A 23,716-nucleotide genomic window follows, 5' to 3' on the forward strand; every position below is an offset into this window, starting at 1 on the left:
TCATAATTATTTTATTATTATTATGATTTCATTACATGATTTAAATTAGTATTCAAATATCAATCATTAATCAACAACAAGTTTTAACCTATTTAATCATAAAAAAAATGTTAAATTTTATTTTTAATATTCCCTATCATAGCAGATTTTTTTTTTTATTTTCATTGTTTCCTCCCAAAATAATCAATTGTTAAAATACTATTTTATTTTTCTTATTCAAATTCTATGGAGAAATAAATATAAGTCAAAGACAAGAATTTATAGGTGCTTTTATTTCTTTTTTGAAGATAAATTTTTAATTTTTTTAAACTTTAAATTATATTTATATATTTTATCTAATATCTATTGACATATTTATTAACATTGAAACTAAATAATTGATAACCTATTAGAAATCCAAAATAAGAATAAAATTAGTTTTATAAATTATAAAATGTAAATTTAAAACTCATAGACACAATAAAGAAATAATAAAATTAATACATAATAAATAAATTATAAAAAGATACTAATTTTAGCATGTCAAAACACAATAGTGAATTAAAAAATGCGGACACAGGCGGTGACGCGTCTGTTTTGGCTAGTATAAATAATAAATATTAAATAGAAGTAATAAATAAAAAGAGAAAGAAAGAGCATGAGATGGTAGTATAGGGATCCGTTGGCATTTGGCAATGGCGGGTCTCCCCTTTCTCCTCTACTTTAAATCCTGACTATCAATTTTTGTCTCAAACTACAAAATACAGATCCCCAACATCACAAATCTCAATACCAGTTTCTCCTTAATTTAATAATTATAAATCTCTCTCGAATCTTCCCTGTTTCAGTTTCAGTCTCAGTCTCCCTCCCCTTCCATGTACACTGACTCCTCACCCTTCACTTCACTCACTCTCACGCGCTTCCCTCAATCAATAAATGCAGACCAGAACACTAATTAAATGATAGAGATATATATTCAAAGCTTCTTCTTCTTCATTATGCGACGCTGAAGCATGTTCTTCTCCGTCGTGGACACCCACCCCTCGTTCTCTGATATCGGGCCACTGACATGGGCTGCAGCGGGTCCAAGGTGGAGGACTTCCCCGCGGTGGTTCTGTGCAGAGAGCGAAAGGCGTTCCTCAAAGCCGCATCAGAGCAACGCTACGCTCTCGCCGCTGCACACGTGGCGTATTTCCATTCGCTGAGTGAAATCGGCCACGCCCTTCACAAGTTCGCCGAACAAGACCTCACCACCACCACCGGTTCCTCCTCTCCGGTTCTCACATTACCCTCGGAAACCAAAAGCATCAACAATAACAAACTCTCATCCTCTTCCCCTTCTATTTCTCACGCCGATTCCCCCGACGGTTCTCACTTACCCTTATCCTCTGGATCCGAATTAAGTTCTCCTTCACCTTCTCATTCTCATTCTTCTTCGCCTCACATTCACGATTCTCCAGAACCGGACCCGCCTCCATACGGATACTATGAAAATTACCATTACGCTCACTACATGAAGAGGTCTGTCCCTAATGGAAAACCCATGGTCTACGAAGAGCCCGAAAGACACGTGGCAACTATTGGACAATGGCCTGATCCTTCTTACGGCTACGGCAACACCGGTTTCTACGGGTTTCCCGGTGGGAATTACCCGTATTACCCTCAACCTGGACCGTCATCTTCTCCGCCGCGTCCTCCTCCGGCACCGCCGTCTCCTCCTCGCGTCTCCACCTGGGACTTCCTCAACTTTTTCGATAACTTCGACAATGGTTACCCGGGTTACCCGCCTCGGCTCGGGTCGAGTGCGAGCAGCCCCGATTCGAAGGAAGTGAGGGAGAGGGAAGGGATTCCGGAGTTAGAGGACGAAACGGAACACGAAACGATGAAAGAGAAAGAGAAGGAGTTTGTTCCGTTGAAGAAGGAGAAGAAAAAGATGGGAGAGGAGAAGGGTTTTGGTGTTGGAGTTAGGGATTTCGGGGAGGGCCCTTCGAATACCAAAACGGTGCCGTTGCAGCAGGTGAGTAGCAGCGAGGGGAGCTCCAAGACGGTGAGGTTTCACGACGGCAGCGATAACGGCTCCGTCGAGAAAGAGATCAACAGCAGCCCCGACACTGTTGCTTCCGAAGAGCGCGGTGCGAAGAAAGGGGTTAGTTTCGAGATTGACGAAGCGACCGTTACGACGGTGGACGGTGACTCTTCCGTTTTGAGCAGCGCCACCACTTTGTCCGCACATGGCACAAGGGATCTCCGCGAGGTTGTTGAGGAGATTCAGGATGAGTTTGTGACGGCGTCGAATTTCGGGAAAGAGGTTGCGTTGTTGCTCGAGGTTTGCAAACGGCCTTATAGATCTAGGGTTGCTGCACTTAGAGGTATGAATGAATGTTCTGTCTTCTTCTGTGAAATGTTAGAATTATAAGTTACGGATGGAGTTGTTTTTGTTTGTGTGTGTGTATGTGGGGGAGGGGGGGACTTGAGCTTGTGGCTGGTGATGTGTGAGTGTTGGTATTTGGCTTGTTTGATCCTTTTGCTGAACCTGTTGAGGTAGCGAAGGTGATGTAGATTGGCTGATTTGCTCCTTTTGGGACTTTGGCTGTTTTGTTTGCTGATTAGATTTAGTCTCTCTATGTTTTGCCTTGTGAGTATTAATAATAATTTCTATTCAGAAAATAGCTGAGATGAGCTCAACTCCAAGGAGTACTCCACACTGTTGAGGAACACTGTAGTATGTATAATGTATGTTTTCTTTTTCATCCTTGTTTTCCCTCAACAGGGGAAGGGAAGGGGTCTTATTTTGTTAAGGAAGTAAGAAAATATTAGGTGCATCGTTCACGGATACTTGGAAGTAAGGACCAAGTGTCCGAAACACCCCAGCCTGTTTACCAGCTGAGTGCATGTTTGTGTTTTAGTTGAGAGAGCTCAAAAGTATTTTTATTCTCAAAGTAACATTTTCTTTCTTCTTTATTTTGTGCATTGGAATTTGCATAATGCTTTTCCAACTTTGATCGAAACATAGCTTGAGTTGTCTTCTGTTGTTTTTTCCTTCAATTTATTTGTTTGTTCTTTTGGCTTTGGTAGCATGCTTATAACTTGCTAGAATGAACATTAGTTATGCCATTTGATGACCATTCTATGCATGTAAACCAACATAATCTCAACAAAATTAGATAGCATTCAGAAAAAGGCTAGAAGCTAATTAATTCATTAAATGAAGCAGGTTTATTGTAAAACAGTATTCTTTACCACTTTCTGCAATAGGCTTGTGTTGATTTGGCACGCCTGAGTTCCACAGGCAAAATATTTCCTATGCCGAGTGTTATCAATTATATTAAATTATTGATAAGATGTGTTTTGTGGTTTTACTCCCTTTATAGAGAATTACTCATTTCTTCTGTACTATTCACGTTTTGTCTGCTCACCTAAAACAAATAATTTAGTGGGTATAGAGTAGACAGGCTGCAGGCAGTACCAGTTTGTGTGATCAATTGTCAACCAAGTTGAAAAATTAAGGGGAATATATATTTCATTATGCACCCCCCTTTAGTTTTATATTTCCATACTCCGCCCCCCAGTCTTGTGCCTCAAGAAAATGCAGGTGCAGTTTGATTTAAATGTCTAAATTGAGTCCTTCTGATGAATTTTCTACTGCATACATGTGTGCATTTGTGGGGCTTTATTGTTATTTTTTTTTGTATATTTTATTCTCCATACAATCATTTGCGATGAGTTTGAATCATTGACCAACTAAATGTCTTGTTATGTGTGTTATGCAGTTATCTTTTCCAGAATCCTGCAGATGTTAGCACCTTCCAGGCTACCTTCAGATCTTGTATCTATACAATTTTCTTCTAGGGAAATAAAATTGGCGCAAGCATACTGTGGTGGGGAACCTGGGAAAGACTTCAAGACAAATCCAGAAAACCTTTCATCCACATTGGAGAAACTTTATGCATGGGAGAAGAAATTGTATAAGGAAGTTAAGGTATTAATATGATTGTTTTAAATTACTCGATTTTAGATTCTTTAAACTGAAATGAATCATAAAATTAGAAATGGTTGGAGCTATTCATAGTTTCGTATCCATCTTAATTATTTTTTGTATGACCTACTTGTTGAGGACAAAGACTTCTAAATTTCCTTACGATATAGTTTCCCTTTCATACCTTCATGTTGTTGGAGAGGAGAGGATATAAATGGAAACTTCATTACTCAATAACATGTATTTTTTATGTCAAATATGTACTGCATATTCAGCATCATTTTCTATGATACATTACTTGTATTAATCAATAAATTGTAGATTATATCACTTACTTGCATTGATAAGTAACTTTAGATAATATCATACTTTGTGTTAATTTCGAATTGTGCTTATATGTTCATGTTTTTGCCCTGCTCTCAGGATGAAGAGAGGTTACGAGCTATTTATGAGAAAAAGTTCAAGAGACTGAAAACATTGGATAATCTAGGAGCTGAATCTAGTAAAATTGATGCTACTAGGGCATCAATAAGGAAGCTGCAAACAAAAATCAATATTTGCATCAGAACTGCTGAAACTATAATGGGAAGAATACATAAATTGAGGGATAATGAATTGCAGCCTCAACTTGCAGCATTGATTAACGGGTATCAAATTGCTCCACTTATTCACTATGCTGATATTTGTTTGTCATTGCTTATTAATTTCTGGTCACAAAAATTTTAAACTTTTATAAGAAAATACTGCCAAAAAGCTTTTTTTTTATTATTTCAAAGGGGAAATTTGTTTGGTTTCTCTTCTTCCTTTATAAAGATTAGACTAAAATAAGTAATGAAGTATTAATGTTTTTGAACACACAAGAGCTGCTTTTTGAAGTTTCACATCATTGTTGGCCATGATTTAATGTCTCTCTTTGTGAATCTGGATGACAGTTTTTTTTGAGGAAAATCTTGGTGATAGTTAATGATCCAACTGTTATAATTGTTTTCTTTTTTTGTACAAAATTAATTGAGTAAAACCCTGTTGTTCTCCTCCTTAGATGCTTCAATTAACAGTTTTGTTCCCCACAGTTTTATTGGCTCAATGCAACTCCTCCGTTTATCTAAGAATGAGAAATCCCTTATGGAATGTTTGAGTTTGTGATTTAAGAACCTTGTTGTCATTATTAATGCTTATATCAGAGCCCCTGGAAGCACAAGGCCAAGAATTGATGGTGGCAATGTGCCAAATCAGACATTCTATTGAGGATCTTGTCTTAAGATGTATAGAGGGGTGACACTAAGTCAAATTAAATTATGTCTTCGAGTGGTTGATGAGAAATAGACTTCAGTGATTATCTCTCATCAGTGGTTAGTGGTTGAAGATATGTTTACATCATCATTGGTTTGTTTTTTTTTGCTTGAATTTACATCATCATTATTAGTATTATCCCATTTGATTTTGAAATGGCTAAATCTATTATTTCTCCAACACAGTTGAATTGTTTTTCTTGAGTTATAAGTTATGGAGCTATTGATTTGATGAATAGCCTATTTGTCAGCAGATTCATAAGAATGTGGAAATTCATGCTCAAATGCCACCAGAAACAGTTCCAAGCTATCATGGAGAGTAAAAGTCAGTCTCTTAAGATTAACGTGGGTCTGCAAGGAGATGAAGGTTTGAAGGCCATTGTAGAACTTGAAAAGGAGCTTTTGAATTGGTGCAGTCAGTTCAACCATTGGGTTAAGACTCAAAAATCTTATGTCAAGAATTTGAATGAGTGGCTCATAAGGTGCCTTCCTAATGAACCTGAAGAAACAGCTGATGGTATTGCCCCTTTCTCTCCAAGTCAGCTTGATGCCCCACCAGTTTTTATAATTTGCAATGATTGGAATCATGCAATGAGTAGAATATCAGAAACTGGGGTGGCAGAGGCCATGCATGAATTTGCTCTAAAACTACATGAGTTATGGGAAAAGCAAGATGAAGCGCAACGCCAGAGAATCAAAGCAGAGTATCTTAGAAAGGACTTTGAGAAACAGCTTAGAACTTTGCACACAGAAATGGGAGGCTCAGAACATGACCATGATAAAGTTTTGGGAAAGATTGCATTGTCAAAGCTTGCTTCTGATAGTGGTGTTTCACCACTAGATGATCTTAAAGTGGATTTAGATTCTATGAAGAAGAAATTGCATGAAGAGAGGGTCAGGCATAAAGAAGCCATCAAACTTGTTCGTGATGCAGCTAATAATAGTTTACAAGCTGGTTTGATTCCCATTTTCAAGACATTAGAGAGTTTCACTTCAGAGGTGGTGAAAGCTCATGAACAAGTCAGGCTTCAAAGTGCCGGGGACAAGTAGATATTCCAGCTATTTGGTTTCTTTTGAGATCATGTGATTGCATTTACTAGTGTGGATTAATTGGGGGAGTCTAGAGATTACATGGAAGATTTAGAACTAACCCACCAGTTTTGCAGCTAGAGTTAGTGTTATTATATAGGAAAGCACCTCTTGAATTACCCTATAGAGGTTTGCTCGGAACATGTTTCAGCGATGAAAGGTTTGGGCGCCTAAAATGTCAGGAGTGGTCATCGTGAATTCAGCTCCGGTAACATCCAATCTATAGTTAGGGGAAAATTGTACAGACAAAAACAAAAAAACAAAAAAATCATTTATTGGTTGATTGGTTGTAACTTGTAGGTGGACTGTATATGTTGCATATGCCTAGAAAAGGAGTGGGATCTTATCAAGAGGAAGCAAGGAAATTTTGTAGAAGTTTCAAGAATGATCTGGTGAATTTAAAATGTTTTATTTCTTGCAGTTTTGATTCTTTGCTCTTCGCGGATGTCCTGATTCTGTTCGACTCCATTGAAGCTAAATGGCTGATCCACCCATTTAAGCCTCAAGAAGTCATCTTCTGATAATGTATTTTTGACACCGATAGTTTTTTTTCTAGTGATTTGAGTTGTTAGTGTTAATTTTAAATTGCTAAAAAAACGTATAACAATTGATTTGATCCTATTTTCTCTCATCAAGATCGATGTTTACATATTGTAATCGTTTTTCTCTTTCTATTTTTTTTCTTTCAAATCAAATACTAGTATACTACCCTTCTCACCTAATTCCATACATAATCTAAATTTGTTCTTCATTATTTTCATTTACCCTTCTTTTCATTATTTTCATACACACGAGTAGAGTTCACATGCGAAGAGTTTTTTCATATATCTGTTGATGATATGACATCTGTCTTCATCTGAATGTTGATGATTATCATCCTATTTTAAACTCCTAAATATATATTTCATATGCAGGAAAAGCAAAGAAATACTAAAGCCAAAATTATCCAAAATAAAAAAAATGTAGAAAAGGTAGAAAAACGTGGATGTGACAAGAATTGTGGAATTAGATACAGCCACGTAAGGAAGAGTGCCAACGTGGGAATAGTGGATTGGCTGTATCTAATGGAGCCAAAACCAAAATTTGAAATTATTTAGAAACAATTTCGTACATCAGCATTCTGTTGCTTCTCCTACAAAAACACCCCTTGACCCTAGTCAATGTCAGTCTAAGAAGTCCAAAAGTTTCTTCAGACAGAGCAACGATGGTGGTGAGTAGAATTACGATTTACCTCCCCTTAGTATTCGGCTGACGAGTCGGATGTTCTCACGTTAGATCACTCAAACTTCTCCGACACTGTAAGCACGTACAGTCTCATCGTCGTCGAGTTCTATGCACCAAGGTATGTTTCCATTCTCGTTTGTTTCGATTAATGTTGTTTACTTTGTCAGTGTTTAAGCAAATAAGTATAATATATTTAGAGTGTTGACAAGTTTGACCGTTGAAACTTGAAATGCTTTTGATTTGATCAAAACGAAACAAGAAAAATCAGCAGCACCGCCTAGCTGCATCGCCCAGAGGAATATATATATATATATATATATATATATATATATATATATATATATATAACCACTTCACCTACAAAAAGGTTGTGCATGAGTCATGATTACATGCACTGTGTGTTTTGAATCAGTTTTGAGAATTTGATAGGCATAAACTCTTCCAAGTGTGTGCAGAACTGTTATTAACTTATCATGCCTCTCTGATTTCAAATTAGTGTCAAGTGAGCTTAATAGTCATTTTGGTAGAGGAAAAACCAAGGAATAGGAAAGAAAAAATAATTCGTCAAAAACAAAAGGAAAGAAAATTTTCAAAAATTTCAGTGGATTCTCTATCACACTATTTTAATTGAAGTAGTTTATTTTTCATTTTATTTTCTTCTACTCTACCAATATAAAAACTATGCATGTGGCAGCCTGACTGAATATATATATATATATATATATATATATATATATATATATATATATATATATATATATATATATATATATATTCACAAGGTGATAGAGAAAAAGATGAAAGAAAGAACCTTCAAGTTTTATTGTTAATATTCTGCACGTTCTATGGAAAAAGATGAAAGAAAGAAGAATGCACCCCTGAACATTGTAGAAGCCATAAATAAATTGGAAACTTGAATCATCAAATCCAACAATTGATTTTGTGTTGAAATTGTGATTATTTTATTTTATTAATAGAAGTAAATCACTCATCTTCAATTGTCACCTTGTGACTAAAATTTTTCAATCATTTTCTTTAGAAGAAAATCATCCATTGCTGGAAATTTCTATGGAGTGTTATCGTGTGCAGTGGAAAAGAATACATGATTAATGAGGGATAGGAGAGAGAAATTTGTTTCTATTTTAAATTTGTTAAATTAAATCTTAAATTACTGTAATTTGACGGTAATAAAGTGAATGAAAGTATGAAACAAATAAAAGGAAGGTTTTTATGTCTTATCTGTTGTTAATTATAAGATATTTTTTAAAATTTATTTTTCCTTTTTTACAAGATACTTCTCTAATTTTTAGATGTATTATTTTTTTCTTATATAATCTTACTTAATTATCCTTTAACCAACTATTAATAAGAAATAAGTAAGTGAATAGAGAAAAATGATAAGAGATGTAAATTAATTGAAAGAGTCTTATAATTAGACACTAAGAGTATGAGTGTTCACTTTAAATATATTGTTAATTTTAGGACTTCAAGTGTTGAGACTACTGTAGAAATTTCTTAAAGTATTACTTTCAGGTGCATTGCTATTTGTTTCACTTTTTTCATATTTATTTTTTCTTTCATGTTTACAATATTAATGAATAATATTTTGTTCATTTGTTTTTAGCAAATTTGGTTGTAGCAAATCTGGTTGTTACAAAATTTATTGCAAAAAATTAATTTGTAAAAAATAATTATATAATTCAGACTATTATAGTAGATCTTGTTGAAGAATATTTTATTTTAATTTGTATTAATCTATTTTAGAATATTAAGTTGATGGTATTAAATGAATCAATTTTACTATTTTCAGAAATTTGATAATATTGTATTAATTGTATTAGATATTTGGATGAATCATAATATAAAATAGTAATTCTAAAAGAAAAATCAAATTTAAATGGGTAATTCGTTGGTTCGAATCGAATCAAACCGTTCATGAATGGGTTGAGTTGGATTTCAAAAAAAAATTGTGAAAATCAAATCAAATCGATCAAATTTGATTGGGTTGAGTCTTAAATTTGACCAAAACCAACTCGAACCGGCCCGCTAACACCCCTGTAATAGAGAAAGTATTATTTTGAAGTAAGATGTTAATCGACTCCAACCGAAAGAGTGGTGAGTCCTTATATATATATATAAATATTCTCTTCTTTCACTCATAAAGTAGGATTTTATATATATATTTTTTACCTTTTTTTTATATACTATAGGATTTTATTATTTTTAGTGTTTTATTACATAAGATATTGATAATGATAGATAATGGATTAATATGTAAATTATATAGATATTTTTATTGTATGCCTCTATGTTGATTATATAATTTTCTCCAACAATAATTGACAAATGATGGCAGAAGGCTGTAAGTTGTTTCTGAGATGATAGATTTGGACTTGATGTCTTATTTTCTTGACACTGAATTAGTTCAGCAAAATCAAGAGATTTTTGTCAGAAGAAATATGCAGCTGACATTTTGAAGCAATTCAAGATTGAGAAATCGAAGCCAATTTACACACAGTTAAAGAGAAGTAGAAGTTGACAAGAGAAAATGGTGGTAAAAAGGGTAGATTTAACTTATTACAAATGTTTGGTGGGAAGTATTGCAACTAGACTAGTATTTGGAATCGTTTTGATCAAAGTTTTATGACCGAAGGAATTTTTTACGCTAATAAATATGATTGAAGCTTGTTGGGTATATGGATAGTGATTATACAGGAGATATAAAACAAGAAAAAAAAATGTCAGGGTACACAATTTATCTGGCTATTTGTTTTCGAAGAAACAACTAATTATTGCACTATGCACAGTTGAAGCAAAATATAGCATCAACCAATTCTTCTACACAGGTGATATGGCTGACAAAAATTCTAGAAGTGATGCATCGTAAGCAAAATAATCCCACAAAAATATATTGTGATAACAAGTCTGCCATTGCACTATGTAAGAAGTGTCATTACGCCTCTCTGATACAAGTCCTAATCTGTTCCATTTGCTTTCACTTTGTTGTAGATCTTACTTTTGCTAACTTCATTAGAATTTTGTGTATGTACTAATGTTCACATTTTACTATGATTTTTGTGTAATTTTAATGTTCTATTGGTGCATTCATTTCAACACTACTGCAGGATTTGCATTTTAAATCATTGAGACGATTGGTATCAATATTAGTGCATTGTGGTTTCCATATGATTTTGTTTTCCTTTCTAGGTGTGGCCACTGTAAGAAGCTTGCTCCGGAGGTCATTTTGTTCACCTTTTATTTTGGTGTTTCCTTTGAGTTCACCTAGTAAAATTATGCAAATGCTGATTTTTCTAGCATCCTTGTTTCTGCAGTATAAGAAAGTTGCTTCTATCTTGAGTAGTCATGATCCTCCCATTGTATTGGCTAAAGTTGATGCGATGACGAGAAGAACAAAGACCTTGCATCAGAATTTGAAGTTAGGGGTACCCAAGAATTAAGATTCTGAGAAATGGGGGAAAGAATGTTCAAGAATACAAAGGTCCCCATGAAGCAGACGGCATCGTTGACTATTTGAAGAAACAAAGTGGTCCTCGACTGAAATTAAATCTGTTGATGATGCTACTGCCTTAGTTGGTGAAAATGAAGCTGCTATTGTAAGTGACCAGTCATTTCATTTTTGCTTTATTTAAGTCACATTGGTCAATGATAATATTTTCCTTTGTGTTCAGGTTGTAGTGTTTCCAAATTTTCTGGGGAGGAGTTTGACAACTTTACTGCAGAGAAGTTGCGTGCTGACTATGACTTGGGTCACACTATGAATGCCAAACACCTTCCAAGAGGAGAATCATCAGTCACTGGGCCCATAGTTAGGTTATTTAATCCATTTGACGAATTTTTTGTTGATTTCCAGCTAGTGTTGATTTCTGTTAATTGATTGTTCAATCTTATTTTGTGTTTTTCAATCTTATTTTGTTTGTGTGCAACTGTCTCATGCTTGTAGGATTTCCATGTTGAAGCTCTAGGGAATTTTGTTGAAGAATCTAGTGTCCCTGTTGTGACTGTTTAACAATGATCTGAGAAATCACCCTTTTATTGCCTAATTCTTCAGCAGTCCCAATTCAAAGGTAATAAGCTATTCTAAGTCAATTTTGTTCTTTCAATATTGAACTATTGTGGTCCCTGTAGCGGCTTTTTGCGTGCTACAGCGATGCTACTATGGCATGGACTTCAAAAATTCATTTTTAACCCCAAAAAGATTGTCTAATGTTTTTTTGGGGGGTAAAACTTTGGTTTCTTTCCCATTGTCTAATTGTCTAACGCATTTTTGCTTCAATAACATAATAGGCTTTGAAGGCCTTCTTCCTTGACCATTCCACAAAAAAATTCCCATGTTTTCTCCGCATCATATCCTGTGTTCAAGAAACCTAAATTAAAGTATTGATTTTGGTTGGTAATATTGTTTATCAACTTCACTGCTGAAGGTGCTGAATCTTTCAAATCAAAATACCGAGAAACTGCTGAGCAATATAGACAACAGGGTTTAAGCTTTCTGGTTAGAGATGTTAAGTCTACTAAAGGTTCTTTCCAGGTTTGTATCAAAATATGTTAAACATTCTGTAGTTTAGTGTGTGTTAAATCAAGATATGTTAAATTAAAAAACTCAAGTGGTTACCGTCTGTAGTTATTCTCTGCTTAATATCAATATTTGACAAGTGTATGGTTTGTCTTGACAGTATTTTGGAGTGAAGGAAGACCAAGTACCTCTAATTACGGTAACACGTAATGATGGGAAGAAATTTCTTAAACCCAATTTGGAACCTGATCACATGTCAACTTGGTTGAAGGCATACAAGGTAATTCTTATTTCTCTTAGTAGTTTTTGCTTTTGCCTGATTTTATCTTGTAGTGAACTAATTTTAAACTATTGTGGCAGTTATTTGTCTTAAAAATTATAAAGTTTATCATTTTCTTTCTGAATATTTCAGGAAGGAAATATTGCCCCATATTTTAAGTCTGAACCTATTCCTGAAGCCAACAATGAACCTGTTAAAGTGGTAGTTGGGGACAGTCTCCAGGACATAGTTTTCAACTCTGGGAAGAATGGTATACTTTATTACTTTTTTCTATTTTGGTTTTATTCCATGGATTATAAGATAGATTTTGGCACTCATTGTGCTTTAATAAAAAAATATCATGTTTCTAATGTTCTTTACGTGTGAAATAACCTTAAAATTACAGTCCAATTTAGATGAATAGATAATGAATAAGTCTCGATTTTTTGAAATATCAACCTTTGCATGAAGCTGATAGATATGATTTTACTACATGTCTAGGACCAAAAGTTTTTGTAATATGATTTTACTATAAAAGGTTTTAAAATATTGATGAGAAAGTTGTGTATTATATTTATGTTTGCGTACAAAATTAAACTATCGATGGTCATATAACTATGCCTCTATTTCCTTCAAGAAACATGTTCTTCTGAGAGGCAGTAATTATACACAAATTAATTCCCTTACACATCACATCACATTTATCATTCCAAGTTAGAATAATATAACTGCTAACACAAAAACCTTAACCTTGATTGCGTTTGGATTAGAAATTTCAAAATTTCAAAGAATTTAAAATGTCTAGAATTTGAATTGTTTTAATTTTAATTTCCTTCATTTTTTAAATGCTTTGTTTGGATAAATCAATTTAAATTTATTCCATTTTAAATTCTTTGTTTGGATAGGACAATTCAATTTCCTCCATATGTAAAATTTCAATTTTATATTTTAAATAGATGAAATTTTAATATTAAACTTTATAGAAAATAAACACAATCTAATTTTGAAATATTAATTAAAAAATATTTTCAATTTTTAATAATTTATAAATATAAAATATTGCTCATTTTAACTAGGATTGTTTTGTCTTACCACAACCAGTGATGTTTTTAAATCGACATCAAGCAAGGCTATTTTTTGATTGACATCAAATAGGATTTTTTTTTATCAAAGTATGCCAGAAATATTTGTCAGCTAACGTCAGCTGGGACTATTTTTTGGCTAACGTTGGTTGAGTCTATTTTTTAGCCGATGTTGGCTAGATTTTTTTTTACCAACGTCGGCCAGCGGGTCTTTTTGGCCGACAACGACTAAGGTCTTTTCGAACGACATTGACCAAGGCTATTTTTAGCCAACGTCAGCCTAAAAAATCCTAGCAGGCGTTGACAAAAAAATCTACCCAATATCGGCTAAAAAATAGCTTGGTCGATGCCGACCAATAGAATCTATCCGATGTCGGCCGAAAAACATCATTAGTCAACATTGGCTGAAAAATCTCTAGTCGAAGTTGGCTAAAAAAATTGCCTTGATCAATGTCGGACAAAAAACCCTATCAAACATCGACTATAAAATAGTATTGGTTGATGTTGGCTAAAAAATAACTCTGACCGATGTCGACCAAAAAAACTCTAGTGGATGTCGATTGTAAGAACCTAGTTAATGTTGACTAAAAATAGTCATGCCCGATGTTGGTCAAAAATACCTAGCTGGTGTTAATAGAAAAAAACCCTTGTCAACATCAACAAAAAAACCTAGCTAACGTGGTTAAGAAATAGCTCTGGCTGATGTCAATCAGAAAACCCTAGGCGATGTCAGCAAAAAAATCCTAACCGACGTCGGCTAAGAAAATCTAGTTAACATCAGCCAAAACACCCTAGCTAACATCGGCTAAAAAATAACCTTAACCGATATTGGCTAAAAATAACTTTAGCTGATGTTGGCTGGAAAAACCTAACTGACGTCAACTGAAAAACCCTAACAGGTGTTTACTCAAAAGTTAGTCATAACCGATATCAGTAGAAAAAATCTAGCCAACGTTGGTAAAAAAAATCATTGGTCAACATCAACTGAAAAAATCTGAATGACAACGGCAAAAAAAAATCCTTGGCTGACATTAGCAAAAATTTCCCTGAGTGACGTCAATGAGAAAATAACCCTAACTAACATTACCTAAAAAAAATCTTAGCCGATATTGGCAAAAAATAACTTTGGTTGACATCATAAAAAAATTCTGATGGAAAAAACCTCGACCAACGTCAGTGAAAAACAACTTATATCGATATCGGCCGTAAAAACTTTGATCACTCGTAGTCATGAGTGTTGAGCGAAAAAGAGTCGCGAGCAAAAACGTGAGTTAGAGTGAGCATCTCCGAAAAAAAAAATTCAAATTTTATATTTTTTGAGAGAATTTGAAAGCCCACTATTTTAGTCAATTAAAATGATTCATAAAAATACCATAGATTAAATCTCATTTCAAATACTCTATCCAAACAAGCTATTTTATCATGAATCATTTTAAATTCCTTGAAAAAATGAATTCCCCTGTTAAATTGCTTCATCCAAACACAGGATAACAGTTTTGCTGGAATTTTCTTCTCCCTGGTGTGGTTATTGCATAGAATTAGCACCAATATTGGAGGAAGTTGCTGTCTCATATCAAAGTGATGCTGATGTTACTATTGCAAAACTGGTAAGAAATGTATCTAGTTTTCAGCTTTGATTATTATGATAGTATATTTGTTTCAATCGATATTGGAAGAAGTAGCCTTGGCAGCTGACTGAAAGCTCTGTGGTACAATAGCTCGGTGTGTATTAAGATATTGTATGAAATTATCGTCTTATGTTTTCTATGCCAAGTTTTATTCTGCATGTCTTTTGTCACGTTCCAGGATGGAGTTGCAAACGATATCCCAAGAGAAACCTTTGAAGTCAGAGGTTATCCAACTGTGTACTTCAGGTCAGCAAGTGGAAAGATATCACAATACGATGGCAATAGGACTAAGGAAGACATTATAGAATTCATTGAAAAGAACCAAGACAAACCTGCTCAACAAGGAAAAGATGAACTAGAAAAAGGATAAGATGAGCTATGAAAAGGTAACTGTCTGTAGATCATTTGTCGGTTTGGTAAAAGTAAAACTGGTTTTGATTTTTAAAAATCTGGGTATATAACCGGTTATATATAATTAGCATTGGACCAAAACCAGTTATAAAATTTATTTTAAAAATAACAAATCCAATTTTTATACTATAATTAATAACCTATTTTGTCCTTTTTGTACTCAATCTTACTTTAATTTTAGGAGAACTGATGTGTAGATCAAAGATGTATTACTATTGATAGTAATGGTAGTTCAATTACTAGTAATGTTAGAGATTCATTAAGATCGCATTTCACTTCATTAAATATATTTATGATGATTTCATTAAGGGTCATATCAAGATTTTTATATCGTAAATTCAGAAAACACGTAATGATTCAACAAATAAATTATTTTTTTTAAAATTTCTATAACTTATTGTCTATTTATCATTATCCTCTTTCATCCATTAATGCAATGAAAGCTAAGACTCATGAAAATGCTAATGCTAGTGTTAAGATTTTTTAGATTCAACGAATTCTGAATTTGGAACTCATTTACTCTATATCCAAGTGTGAATGCGTCTATATGGCTCCACTACAGGGCTTGTTTAAATTCGTCAATAAATTCACAATCTGACACACATCAACATTACCACTAATTCTCAAGTACCAATGGCTACCAATTTTGCGAATGTTAATGCAACAATGAGGGCTTTCCAGTTCCACCATGAACTTAGTCCAATGCTCCTTTCGCTTTTTAGAATAAATTGGGAAGACTGGGATCATTTCATAATTGCACTGCTACCACACCTTATCAATTTATTGACTAAATCATTTCCCTCATGAGTGATGCCTTTATGCTTACTATATGTGACCTGCACTAAGATTTTTTTATGATATATATAATGAAAAATTGAGGGCGAGCCCTGGTGCAGCGGTAAAGTTGTGCCTTGGTGACTTGTTGGTCATGGGTTCGAATCCGGAAACAGCCTCTTTGCTATGCAAGGGTAAGGCTGCGTACAATATCCCTCCCCCATACCTTCGCATAGCGCAATGGGGTAAGAAGTTTTTATATATAATGAAAAACTGGAGCTATGTTTTATTAGAAAACAAACATAGTTTTCTAGCCTACTAAACAGTTAAGCTAATTTAATTTATTACAATATTATAAAAATTCTCGGTGGGCTCATTATGTGTTTCAACAAGAGTAACAGTTAGTGAAACTTATTTGGATATTTCACCTTAACCCCCGGGTACATTATAAAACTCACTGTATGTCCCATCTTTGAGTAAAGAGGCAGAACAAAACAGAGGCCCGGAGCCCCCTGCTTGAACAGTTGATCCAATTCATTTTGTATAATATTGTTGATAAATATCCTTTCTGATGAGTATTTATTTGAAAAAAATGATGATATGTGATTTGTATAACCCATCATGTGCATGTGTAGTAAGTTTGCTAATCTTTAAAATAATTATCTTTAAGAGTTTATTATTTCACTAATCGTATAAAATAATTTTATATCATTATTCAATCACAACTCACCATATAAAACAGTTTTATATTGTTATCCAATCACAATTTATCATGTATGATATATTTGTTGACTTTTAAAATAATTATTTAAAAAACTAAGAAATTTATGATACATAGTGGGTTATGATTTGATGACTATAAAAAACTTGCAAACTTTTTTCCCTCTTATCAAATATTTCAAACTTATCACTAACATGATCATCACTAATATCGTCAATCATGACCGTTACTGCAACCATCATCATGATAGTCAACTAACTACTACAACCACTAATGTTTGTCGTTATGATTGTTATCATCGCCACAAATATGATTGTCGCCACTTCCGCTAATTGTTGTGGTGGATTATGAAAAATAATTGCAATCAAATTTCAAATACAATAAATCTAGAAACTTATTTATAATTGATATATTTCATATTTTAAATTTTATGATTTTAGTAATTAGGAGCAGAATTAAATAACAAGCTGGAAGTCATTTGTCAGGTTTCCTTTTTAAAATTATTGTACTCTGTATATACTATAGACTATAGATTAACTAATAAATAGTTACTTTTATATCATTAAAATTTATAATAAATAAATATATTTAAATATATAATTTTTATAATAAATAACTATTTTTAAACATATAAAATATATTTCATATTTATGATAAATAATTTATTTTAAAAAAATATGCTTAAATTCAAATTACAATTAGATATATTAAAAATGATAAATTAGAAGAGATAAGAGAATAATAAAAATCCTTAAAGACACTCACATCGAAAAAAAATTCTAAAAACATTCATATTAAAAAATGACAACTAAGATGTTCCTCTTATATATATATATATATATATATGATTATTTTATTTATTAAATAGAATATGTAGTCAATTTAGCAAATATATAAAAATGTAATGTATTTTTCTATATTTAATAAACACTATAATTAATATATTATTTGTAAAATTGACTAAATATACAGTCAAAGTTAAATGTATGATTAAATATTTAAATATTTATTTATTAAACATAAAATATTAATTAATTTTTATTAAATATAATATATATTTGAATGTTTTTAATATTTATAAAATAATTAGGCATTATTTTATTAAATATTATAAGTAGTCAAATTAAAAAAATATAGTTAAATGTTATTTTAATAGATATAATATATTTATGAAATTTTCATTAAATGTAACAGTATATTAGAGATGTTATATAAAGATGATAATAGTTAATTAAAATATAACTCAGCAAAAAAAAATTAAATATAAAATTGAAACTAGTTTTTACATTTAATACTTTTGTTCAAGTCTATTTTACACACACATATAAACATTCTTTGTATTTATGGAGAATAAGGGGAACTAAGAATTCAGATTGTATTTATGGAGAATAAGGGAAACTAAGAATTCAGATAAAAAAAAATATGTTGAATGAATGATTTACTAGCATTATTTGTAACTTTTGTTTTAAGATATCATATTATATTTTTAAAAATAACATAGAAATATTATGATTAATCATAACAATATATTTTTTCATTTTCTTTTTTTAAAAAAAAAATTAGTTAAGGACAAACTCATTCACGAATATCATTTATTTGCTTGAACCTAAATAATTGATTTAAATAATTAATATATTTAAGTTGGTAATTAAGATAATTAATATCACGATTTGAATATTGAATTGTTGGTTTTTTAAAATGTTGAATATAAATCAATATTTATTACACTAGCTAATTAATAAATTTTTGAATTAATTGAAGAATACTGTTACAGTATATAAAATACACATCCATTTTGATATTCAACTATTTTCTTGTCAACCATTTAATGTTGTATTAATTACAGTTAAGAAACTTAACCAAAAAAAGTCAAATGATATTATCAATAAACTCCTTTCCTTAATCAACCAGACAACAAATTGAGCACGCAAGCATTCAAATCCATCTCATTTGTTGAACCAAAACAGCACAGATGTCTAGCATACACCACACCTACACAGGATCAGCACCCAGTAAAGCATAATCAGTTTATCCCTTAATTATCGCCCCTATTTTAAAAACTCCTCTTCATTATGGAAGTAGACCGTTTTACTAGTTACTAGGGGCACTAAAGAAAAGTATTGAAGATTTATTTATTCATTGATTGAAAAGAAGAAAATTATTAAACACCAAAATAAAAATAAAAAAGATAAAACAATGGCGTGACAAGAATTGTCGAATGACATCTCGCCACGTAAGATAGGGTGCCAACGTGGGGACATGAGATTCGCCGTACCGTATTGGAGCTGTATCAAAATTCAAAAATATCTCAGAAAATGTCGCACGTGTCATACGTTGTGTTTTTCGGGGTTCTGTTTCTACTCCTACAAAACCCCACCCTCGTGAATGTCTCAGAAGCCCAAAATATTTTCATAGCATTTTCAGAGGAAAATGGCGGGTACGGTTTCGACTTGTTTCTTCTTCGTGTTTCTTCTTTCTCTCCTTCTTCCTTTTCAGATCTCCGCTGAGGAATCCTCGGAGAAGGAGTTCGTACTCACATTGGATCACTCTAACTTTCACGACACTGTCAGCAAGCACGATTTCATCGTCGTCGAGTTCTACGCCCCATGGTATGCTTCGATTCTGTCGTTTGCTCTTGCTTTTTTGTTCTGGTTGATTTTGACCTGATCTCTTACCATTTGCTTTGACTTTGTTGTAGATCTTAACTTTTTTTTTTTTTTTAATTATGTTATAATTTTGTTCTATTGTATTTTACACTGATTTAATTTTTATTTTATATCATTTTGTGCATTTGTTTCAACGATTATTGCTGGATTTGCATTTTAAATCAAATGGTCAAAATCGATTTCATGCAGATCGATAGTTATCAATATTAGTGCATTCCGGTTTTCATATGATTTTTTGTTTTTTCTTTCTAGGTGTGGTCACTGTAAGAAGCTTGCTCCGGAGGTAATTTTGTTCACCTTTAAATTTTGGGGTTTCCCTTTGATTTATATGGTAAGATTATGCAAATTGATGGTTTTCTGGAATATCTGTTTCTGCAGTATGAGAAAGCTGCTTCTATCTTGAGTAGTCATGATCCTCCTATTGTTTTGGCTAAAGTAGATGCCAATGAGGAGAAGAACAAAGACCTTGCATCACAATATGATGTTAAGGGATTCCCAACAATTAATATTCTGAGAAATGGGGGAAAGAATGTTCAGGAATACAAAGGTCCCCGTGAAGCAGATGGCATCGTTGACTATTTGAAGAAACAAAGTGGTCCTGCTTCAACTGAAATTAAATCTGCTGATGAAGCTACTGCTTTTATTGGTGAAAATAAAGTTGCTATTGTAAGTGACCGATTGTTTTATTTTCGCTTTATTTCAAGTCACATTGGTCTGTTTATAATATCTTCTTATGTTTTCAGGTTGGAGTTTTCCCGAAATTTTCTGGAGAGGAGTTTGACAACTTTTCTGCCTTAGCAGAGAAGTTGCGTTCTGATTATGACTTTGGTCACACTCTGAATGCCAAACTCCTTCCAAGAGGAGAGTCATCAGTTTCTGGGCCCGTAGTTAGGCTGTTCAAGCCATTCGATGAACTTTTTGTTGACTTCCAGGTAGTGTTCATTTCTGCGGATTTATTTTGCAATCTTATCTTTATGTTTTTATCTTATTTTGATTGTGTACAAAATTGTCTTGTGCCTGTAGGATTTCAATGTGGAAGCTCTAGAGAAGTTTGTTGAGGAATCTAGTACCCCTGTTGTTACTGTCTTTAACAATGAACCGAGCAATCACCCTTTCGTTGTCAAATTCTTCAACAGTCCCAACGCAAAGGTAAGAAGCTATTAAGTCTATTTTGTTCTTCCAATATTGAACCAGAGTATTGCAGTTGTATTTTAAATTTATTCAACCCCGCCATGTTGTCAATAAACACTATAGCAAAGCAGCATAGAATGGATTTAAATAGCTGCCATTAGGGCACTGAGGGCTTTGCCTGCTATAGTTGCACTACCATGACTTAGACTTCAAAACCTCGTTTTTACCCCTGAAATGATGTCTGGGTTTTATGGGTTAAATTGTGATTTCTACCCCATTTTCTAATGCATTTTTTGTTTTGCATAAAAACATAGTAGGATTTCAAAGCCTTCTTCCTTGACCGTTGCACAAAATGTTTCTTCTGTTTTGACCTTTATTCCTTCATGCTTTACATTTTTTGTTACTAATGTTCCGATCTTTCTTCTTCCTTTCCTTTAGATTTCCTAGTTCACGTTTGGCTAATTTTCATCCGATCTGTTTTGTTCTTTTTCTATTAATTTCATTATCTTCTTTCATTTTTGACTTCATTATCATGTTCTTATTGATCCTAGATTGATGGTGAAAACTGTGACTTATTATGTATCATGAATTTCGATGATTTCATTATAATATTTAAAATAGTGGCATTCCTGCATCCTGCTATATCATTTTCAGAGCTGGCCACTGTCCGAGATTGATAACTATATAACCCCACTTTCAATTTAGTGTTCTCCCAATCAGCCTACCATTCTGAACTTCATAGCATTTTCCTAAATTTGCTTCCTTTCACGTCATTTCCTATTCCAAATATTTATTATTTCCTTTGTTTTGGTTTTCTCCCCATTTTATACTGTGTTCAAGAAACCTAAACTATCGTTTTGATATTGTTAGGCAATGTTGTTCATCAACTTCACTGCCGAAGGTGCTGAAGCTATCAAATCAAAATACCGTGAAGCTGCTGAGCAATATAAACAACAGGGTGTCAGCTTTTTGGTGGGAGATGTTGAGTCTAGTCAAGGTGCTTTCCAGGTTTGTATAAAAAATATGTAAATCCTGTAGCTATTCTTTGATTATTATCAATATCAATATTTGACATCGAGTATGGCTTATCTTTGCAGTATTTTGGACTGAAAGAAGAGCAAGTACCTCTAATTATCATTCAACATAATGATGGGAAAAAGTTTTTTAAACCCAATTTGGAAGCTGATCACATTCCAACCTGGTTGAAGGCATACAAGGTTATTCTTATTTCTCTTAGTAGCTTATTGCTTTCGCCTAATTTAATCTGGCATCTTATTTGAAGTGATTAAGTTATCTAATTGTGTATTTGTCTTGAAAATTATAAATTTTAACATTTTTTTCTGAATATTTCAGGATGGTCATGTTGCACCATTTGTTAAGTCTGAACCCATTCCCGAGACTAACGATGAACCTGTTAAAGTGGTAGTTGGGGCCAGTCTTGAGGACATTGTTTTCAAATCTGGGAAGAATGGTATGTACTTCTTTTTTTATTTGGTTTTATTCCATGGATATCAGATGGATTTTGGCATTCACTGTGCTCTCAACAAAAAATATCACATTATTGGTTGCAAACTATGAAGGAAAAAGCTTGGTTTTTTGAATGAAAAGTTATGTGATATCCTTCTGATACTGCTATAACACTTGTGTTAATTAGTGATTTTCCTCTATCATTCCATTATTATAACTGCTAACACAAACACCTTACAGTTCTGCTGGAGTTTTATGCTCCCTGGTGTGGTCATTGCAAACAGTTGGCTCCAATATTGGATGAAGTTGCTATCTCATATCAAAATGAAGCTGATGTTGTTATTGCAAAACTGGTAAGAAATGCATCTAGTTTTGATTATATTTGTTTCAATCGATGCGGTAAGAAGTATAGCCTTGAAAGCTGAAACTGAAAGCTGGGAGTGTATCTGTGCAGTTAAGAAATAATTTTAGTGAAATTATCGTCCTATGGTTTTTGTTTGCTAATTATATTCTGCATGTCTTGTGTCACTTTCCAGGATGCAACTGCCAACGATATCCCAAGTGAAACCTTTGATGTCCAAGGTTATCCTACCGTGTACTTCAGGTCAGCAAGTGGAAAGTTATCACAATACGACGGCGGTAGGACCAAGGAAGACATCATAGAATTCATCGAAAAGAACCGGGATAAACCTGCTCAGCAAGAACAAGGAAAAGATGAGCAAGAACAAGGAAAAGATGAGCTTTGAAAGGAGCTTTTCGTCTCATGGGATATATAGACACAAAGTTACATGTGGGTTGCACACCCTTTTGTATCTCGTTATCAGAATTTAGTGAACCATAGGTGCATCTATCTTCCTTTGATCTTTTTATCTTTTTGGTTTTCTTTATGTATGGTTTTCCTTAATAAAAACGGGAGCTTTTATTTGGCGGATTAGAGTTTAGTGCTGGAAAAGTTGTAGCTGGTATCCGAGTTAAATTAATGGATGTTTTTAGATCACCTATATGTTTCCAGGATCTCGTCTTTAGATATCTTATAATTCATAATTCATATTCCGCTAGTTTCTCATATCGTGACGTATGTTTTGATATAAAATTTACAGTTGAAAGTTGAAACTAATTGGCACATTGAATATGCATTTTTTCAGACGGTTTAAAATTATTTATATCAAAATCTCTAAAATCTAAATGAAATCCACACTAAAGAAGCGCGTGTTTTGCAAACCCTGTTTAGTAATAGTTGACCTGTATTTTTCCGTGTTTAGCCATATAGGATATGTTTGAGTATCTGGTTGCTGCTGTGTTATTTTGTTGGATATTTCAGAACACGTGTAGCCGCAAATTGGATGGGAATCCAAACATGTACTATACACGTCCTCTACATAAACAGTTTTTTTTTTTTTTACATTAAAATTTAATTTTTGTATTTGTTACTATCACAAAACTGGTTGACTTAATTTGCTTATACAGTTCAAAAGTAATTTTTATC

At 33.0% G+C, this 23,716-nt stretch overlaps 2 protein-coding genes and 1 pseudogene across 2 annotated transcripts; all 3 read left to right on the forward strand.

Moving 5' to 3' along the window:
* Positions 1 to 635: 635 nt before the first annotated feature.
* On the forward strand, positions 636 to 6,753 carry LOC100787627 (protein ALTERED PHOSPHATE STARVATION RESPONSE 1). Its single transcript, XM_003527891.5, has 4 exons — positions 636 to 2,348; positions 3,750 to 3,958; positions 4,379 to 4,602; positions 5,499 to 6,753. The coding sequence occupies exons 1-4, from the start codon at positions 1,049 to 1,051 to the stop codon at positions 6,292 to 6,294; spliced, it is 2,529 nt and encodes an 842-aa protein (XP_003527939.1). The 5' UTR covers positions 636 to 1,048; the 3' UTR covers positions 6,295 to 6,753.
* Positions 6,509 to 15,532, forward strand: LOC100788159 (protein disulfide-isomerase-like; annotated as a pseudogene).
* A 3,759-nt stretch (positions 15,533 to 19,291) lies between these two features.
* On the forward strand, positions 19,292 to 23,227 carry LOC100788687 (protein disulfide-isomerase). The gene is made up of 10 exons (XM_006581525.4): positions 19,292 to 19,575; positions 19,885 to 19,915; positions 20,011 to 20,298; positions 20,376 to 20,564; positions 20,656 to 20,781; positions 21,634 to 21,771; positions 21,861 to 21,980; positions 22,117 to 22,234; positions 22,471 to 22,583; positions 22,767 to 23,227. The coding sequence occupies exons 1-10, from the start codon at positions 19,397 to 19,399 to the stop codon at positions 22,974 to 22,976; spliced, it is 1,512 nt and encodes a 503-aa protein (XP_006581588.1). The 5' UTR covers positions 19,292 to 19,396; the 3' UTR covers positions 22,977 to 23,227.
* Positions 23,228 to 23,716: the final 489 nt, after the last annotated feature.

This window comes from Glycine max, chromosome 6, assembly GCF_000004515.6.
Source record: "Glycine max cultivar Williams 82 chromosome 6, Glycine_max_v4.0, whole genome shotgun sequence".
In the NCBI taxonomy this organism is placed as follows: Eukaryota; Viridiplantae; Streptophyta; class Magnoliopsida; order Fabales; family Fabaceae; genus Glycine; species Glycine max.